Raw genomic sequence first — 7144 nt, 5'->3', positions numbered from 1 at the left:
AAAGTCTGAATAGGCCCATAACAAGCCAGGAGATTGAATTAGTAATAAATAAGCTTCCCACAAAGAAAAACCCTGGCCCTGAGGGCTTCACCTCTGAATTCTAGAAAACTTTCAAAGAGGAGTTAGCCCCCATTCTGCTCAAGTTATTTCTAAAGACCCAAAAGGGTGAATCTCTCCCTAATTAATTCTATAAGGCTTCTATCACCTTATCCTTAAAACAGATAAGGACAGGACAAGGAAGGAAAACTATAGACCAATATCTCTGATGAATATAGATGCAAAGATTTGCAACAAGATACTAGCAACTTATAAAAAAGATTATACATCATGATCAGGTAGACTTTATTCCAGGAATGCAAGGTTGGTTCAACATACACAAAACCATAAATGTAATACACCATATTAACAGGAAGAAAGATAAAAACCATATGGTCATATCGATTGATGCAGAAAAAGCATCTGATAAGATACAGCATCTGTCATGATCAAGACTCTCAGCAAAATTGGCATAGAAGGGTCATTTCTCAACCCAATAAAAACTGGCCATATATGAAAAACCCATAGCAAACACCATCCTGAATGAAGAAAAGCTGAAAGCTTTCCCACTAAACATGGGAACAAGACAAGTGTGCCAGCTTTCTCCACTCCTTTTTAATATAGTAATGGAAGTCCTTGCCAATGCATTCAGAAAAGAGGAAAAAATAAAAGGCATCAGAAGAGGAAAATAAGAAATAAATCTCAATATTTGCAGATGACATGATTGTATACATAGAAGACCCAATGGTTTCCATGAAAAAATTTCTGTAAGTAATGCATGAATACAGTAAAGTTGCAGGATATAAAATCAATATACAGAAGTCTATAGTATTTCTATGTAAGAACTACAGGCAGACTGAGATAGAACTGAAAAAAGTTATTCTATTTACCATAGCCACAAAAAGTATAAGATACTTAGGAATAATATTTCCAAACAAGTTAAAGACCTCCACAAGGAAAACTAGGAGAAGCTAAAAAAAGAAATTGAAAATGACAGAAAAAGGTGGAATGTCATTCCATGTTCCTGGGTTGGAAGAATTAATATAATAAAAATGGCAATTCTACCCAAATTAATCTACATATTTAATGCAATGACAATCAAAATACCAGACACATTCTTCACAGATCTAGAAAAGATAATCATAAAATTCATCTGGAATCAAAAGACCCCGTGTTGCCAAAGTGATTCTACACAAGGAGAGTGGAGTGAGTAGCATCTCACTCCCTGACCCCAAAATATACTACAATATACTACAATGCTGTGGTAATCAAAACATGGTACTGGCACAGGAACAAACATGTCAAAAAGAATTGAGCCCACAGAAATAAATTCCTAAGCATTTAGTTAACTGATTTTTGACAAGGGGTACCAGTGAATCCCGTGTAAAAAGGAAAATCTCTTCAGCCAATGGTGCTGGAAAAATTGGATTTTCACCTGCAGAAAGATGAATCTGAACCCCTACTTCTCACCTTTGACAAAAATCAAGTCAAAGTGGATCAAAGATCTAAATATAAGACCTCAAACTATAAAACTGCTCCTAGAAAACACTGGGGAAACTCTAGGAGGCAATGGGCTAGGGAAAGACTTTTTAAATAAGACCCCCAAAGCACAGTCAATCGTCCCCAAAATAGACAAGTGGGATTACATCAGACTAACAAGTTTCTGTATGGCAAAAGACATAGTAATTAGTGTGAATCAACAGCCCTTAGAATGGGAAACTACTTTTGTAAATAATGCATCAGATAAGGGACTGATAACCAGAATACATAAGGACCTCAAGCAGCTGTTCTGAAAAAAAAAGATGATCAACCCTATTAAAAAATGGGAGAATGAGTTGTGCTAAAAGGCACATGAAAAAAAGGCTCAACATCCCTCATTGTAAGGGAAATGCAGATCAAAACAGCAATGAGATACCTCTTAACCCCAGTCAGAATGTCTAAGGTTAAAAAAAAAAAATTATGTGTTGGTCAGAGTGTGGTGAAAGGAGAACTCTTTTACACTGCTGGTGGGAATGTAAATTAGTCCAGCCACTGTGGAGAACAATTTGGAGATTCCTCAAAAATGGACAAATAGAACCACCATATGATCCAGCAATCCCACTTCTTGGTATCTACCCAAAGGACAGAAGAATTCTTCATGAGAAAAGTCCTTGCATATTGATGTTTATTATGACACGATTCACGATTGCTAAGACATGGAACCAACCCAAATTCCCCCATACGGCTGAATGGATTGAAAAACTGTGGCACATATGCTCTATGGAATACTATTAAGCCATAAAAAAACCCATGCTGATTTTCACACCAAACAAACTTTGCAGTAGCTGCAAGTTGAGTTTTGGGCCTAAGAATGCACAAGCCAGGCTATGAAGGAGAGACATTGTATGTCCCCACTTAATATATACCGAGTGTCTGCACTCTATGACTGAAACTGACTAAAGCATGTACAAACACAAGAGATGGGTATGATTGCCAGATATGGTGTGTGTGGAGGAGTGGAGCCTGGGGAAAAACATTTGGAGGAAGGATACAGAGACAGAGCATTATTGAGACGGGGAGGTAGTGGTGGTATCTGTTGAAGATACTTTGATCAACTAGATAGGGGAGAAATGTTTACATATTGAAATGTTCACTTTGTAAGTTAAATAATATGATTGAATACATAACAAAAGAATAGATACTTGACAAAAACATAGATCAAAATTGCTCAAATATGTGTGTTTCTTAGGAATGCACATATGTTAATAAATATTGACATAATGACCATGTCTAACTTCATCTATTTCATCTATAGTGATAAGGATGTTATGCCATAATCCCTCCATACAATACTCATGGTGAGAACAAAAATGAGTTCTACCTAATATTCTTTTTTTAAAAAAGAATTTTTATTTAATTTTATCCATTATTGTTATTATTATTTTAATTTGACCAGAGAGAGAGAGAGACAGGAAGTTGAGAAAGCAAGATGCCACTTCCAGAACTCAAACCATGGTTGTTTATGTGGAAGTCTGGCACTTTATCAACCATGACACTTGCTGGCCAAGTGTCTAATATGATTTGTTGAAAGAACTCTCTTTTAGACATAACTATTCTTATAGTGTCTACAAATATCATGGAAGAAGGAACAGTGATCCAATTTTAAAACTTCTTTTAATGCATATAGTCTAAGGCTATCTACTTGGTCTATAAATAAGTTAATATTTTAAATTAACACTCAATCATGGAGCCAGAAGATGACATCTTGGTTAAGGTGCTAGATTCCTACATGGTTGCCTGTGGTTCAAATCTTAGACCAGGTGGCTTTTTTTTTTCTCATTCTCTCTAACTCTCTCTCACTTTGATGAGTACACATGCTCTGTACAAAACTTTAAAATAATAATAAATAAAATAATTTTTAAAATAAACACTAATTTTATAAATTTTGTATAAAATACCTTTATAGAAAAGGTAAAATAAAGTTAGGCAAATTTTTAAGTAAAATAAGTAAATATACATACGTAGTTTCCATCTGATTTCTACTTGTACTAACAGTAACATTTGACTTGCACTTTGAGCAATTTTGAAGTTGACTCTGGAAAGGCAAGTAATTTTGTCAAAATGGTTACTTAGATGTGTTACAGATTAGAGTGCTTCTATTCTAAAAATTCAAAAACTGAATGAGCAGTTGTTTAAACAATAGAAGTTAATTATTTCCTGTAAAATAATTTCATAAATTTAAAAGTGAAGAGGCTAATATGTGTTATTAAAAATCTCAGTGGAGCCAACAAGTAGCATGGTGGTTAAGTCCCCAGATTCCCACATGGCCAACCACAGTTCGAGTCCTGGACCTGGAAATTTGCTTTCTCTCTCTTGCTCGCTCTCTCTCTCCCACATCTCTCACATAAGCACATATGCCCTATAGCAAATTTAAAATAATACTACTGGATAAAATTAAATAGAACATTCTCTAAAAATCTCTTAGGTTGGCTGGATCCATGGCCTGGTGAATAAGGCACCTGAATTTCACATGGCTCACGTCCCAGACCTAGAGGCCTGAGAAACATACCAGGCATGGTATGTGCATGCATGCATGCCCAAAATCCAAAAAGAAGGGAGAAATGGAGAAATGATTACTGCCTGACGACTCCCCATGGGGGGGGGATGCTTTCCTCTCTTCCTGTCTGTCTCTCTGTCACTCTGGCAAGTGCATATGCCCACTAGAAAACAAACAGATTTGTTCTCTTTTAAAAAGCTTTATTGGGGACCAGCAAATGGTGTAAAGGTTACAATGCTGATGTTGAATTCCCACACAGTCGATCATGGTTCAAGTCCCAGACCCAATGACTTAAAACACACTGGGCACATGTGTGTGCATGCCCAAGATCCCAAGAGGAGAATTGAGAAGGGATTGTAGCATGACCATACCCCTGGGGGATGATTTCTCCCTTTCTGTCTCTCTGTCACTCTCTGTCACTCTTGTCTCTCCAGCAAGCACACACAAGCAATAGCAAAAATTTTTCTCCAAGAAAAGCTTCGCTGAGGTATAAACAGTATCCAAGAAAATTGCACATATTTAATGTAAATATTTGGGTAAATGTAGTCAAATGCATACCTTTATACTACCACTATCAAGAATTTAAACCTATCCATTCATAAAGTGTGTGTAAAATTTGTTTTTTCTCAGTCAGAAAAGTGCTTGCACATCAATGTTTATTGCAGCATTATTCACAATTGCCAAGACATGGAACCAACCTAAATGTCCACAAACTGATGAATGGATTGGAAAAGTGTGGTATATATACTCTATGGAATACTACTCAGCCATAAAAAATAACAAGACCCTGGAATTTGATAGAAAATGGTCAGATATGGAGGATCTATTGCTGAGTGAAGTAAGCCAGGCTATGAAAGAAAGATATTGTATGTATCCACTCAATATATACCAACTATCCGCACTCTATAATAGAGAGCAAAAATTCGGAGGACATAAACACAGTGAAGGTACTTAATGAGAATAGGACAGTGTGGAATGGGGTAAGTGAAGAGAAGAGGATAGAGAAAGATAGCAAGTGAACAATAGAGAGACAGGACGTTAGTGAGAAACAGATAGGGGAAAACATAGAAAAGATATTGAATGTTGAAACGGGGAGATTAATGTCTCTGTATTGACTGGCATGCATGGCATTCCCTTTTGAAAAAGCAATGTAATATACTGTAAAGTTATATATAATCCAATGTAATATAAAGAAGATTATGATGATAATAAAATGTTAAAAATACCAAAAAAAAAATAGGTCTATCATACGCACTCTCTAACAATTCATGCGAAAGGAAAAAAAAAACAGGAAAATTTCTAGGATTTGGAAATAAAACCATACCTTGATCTGAGAATAAAAAAAAAATTTTGTACTAGAGGCCAGACGGTGGTATGGTGGTAAGGGTGTGGGATTCTCACATGACTTACTAGTTAGAATCCCAGGGCTGGTGCCTTGTTTTTTCACTTACCCTCTCTCTCTCTCATCATATTAAAATAATAATGGTGATAAAAATAAATTTAATTTCATTTAAAATTCTTTTAAAAAATTTCTACAAAGCACATGAATTTTCCAGAGAAAGCCAGAAATAGAAGATGAGAAATTATCTCCCATGGGGAATGATTATTATGCCATGTTTTCCTCCATCTCTTCCTCCATTTAGGATCTTAGGCATGCACATACTTGTGCCAGATTTTTTAAAGAGGTATTTTATTTTTAAGCCATTCAGAGAGAGATAGAGAGAAAGAGAAAGAGAAAGAGAAAGTCAGAAAGTTAGAAAGCAAGCCACCAGGCCAGAAACAAATAATCAGGGAGTCCAGCACCTTAACCGCCACCCACCTGCCAACCCCACCCAAAGTTTTGTAAGCTTTGGAAACAGGACTCAAATTGCTGGGTTGGCCATGTGTGATTCAACCACAAAAATGACACCATCGTCTGGCCTCATATTGTAAGTTATCAAGATTAGACTCTAATTAGTCCAAATCAGATTTTATTCATCTGGATTTTATGAGAGTGTGTACAAATCACCCTCAGGGAAATATCCTATAACTTTCTTTCTTTCTTTCTCTCTTTCTTTCTTTCTTCTGTTTGTTTGTTCGTTCATTCTTTCTCTTTCTTTTTTTAGAGTTTTTTTGGTTTTTGTTTGTTTGTTTTTTGCTTTAGGGCACGTGCACTTGCTGAAAATACAGAGAGACAGAAAGTGATAAATCACCCCCCAAGAAGGATGACCAAGGCACAATTCATTTTTCTCTATCCTCTTCTCAGGATCTTGGGCAGGCACTCACATGGGCACAGCGTGATTTTTAAGCATTCAAGTTCGGGACTTGAACTGCAGTCAACTATGTGGTAGTCCAATGATGTAACCATTTTGCTATCTGCTGGTCTCCACCTATAATTTTCAGATGAGTTAGAACCAGTACTCCATTGATTTTAGGAAGAAAAATTATTTCATCTCACATGAACCCTGAGCTGGTGACCACACAAACCAACTGAGTCCCAAGAGAAAAGTAAAGAAATGTTCAAATAGAGGGATTACTTGATATGTACCATACACCTCTACATTAAATGTAGTCCTAGTTTGTAAATCCTGCCTTTAATCCAGCTTCATGCATTTCTGAGGAAAAGCCATTTGACAAATAGCATCGGGTACAACACGCTCCTAGATGAAAAAAGAAATATAATACAGTATGATATTGACAACCTCGTGAGATTTCCTAATAACAGTTGGCTGTTGGTTAAAGTAGGAGATTTTGTCTACAGGAGCACCCATGATCAAGGCTTGGTCATCAATGAAGAGATGATAAACTAGCCTGTTAGTTTTAAAGAGGTATGATGTTCTTTCAATATTAAATATATACAGAGGTATCTGAACTGAGCCTTGAAATGAAATTGTGTGACTACTTTAACTCTGAATTTATTTTGCTTTTTTAAAAATTTATTAATTCACTTTACACCATCACAACACACAAATGAATTTTCCATCCAAAATACACTGTGCATTGTCTCAATCAAGTACATCCACATATATGTTCTCAGCAAATAATTTTCCAATTCTTACGTCCTGCATACCTTGCCCTTTGTCTTGCCATCCC

General features: G+C 36.1%; 1 protein-coding gene across 1 annotated transcript in view; it reads left to right on the top strand.

Moving 5' to 3' along the window:
- The window catches only part of LOC102480402 (vomeronasal type-2 receptor 116), a 112827-nt gene that overhangs the window by 11157 nt on the left and 94526 nt on the right, over nt 1-7144 (top strand). The window contains 1 exon segment of the mRNA XM_027772829.1: nt 6655-6879. Within this exon segment, the coding sequence (XP_027628630.1) occupies nt 6655-6879 (225 nt within the window).

Source organism: Tupaia chinensis, unplaced genomic scaffold (genome assembly GCF_000334495.1).
Source record: "Tupaia chinensis unplaced genomic scaffold, TupChi_1.0 Scaffold000306_1, whole genome shotgun sequence".
NCBI lineage: Eukaryota > Metazoa > Chordata > Mammalia > Scandentia > Tupaiidae > Tupaia > Tupaia belangeri.
This window is presented reverse-complemented; position numbering and strand designations above follow the sequence as displayed.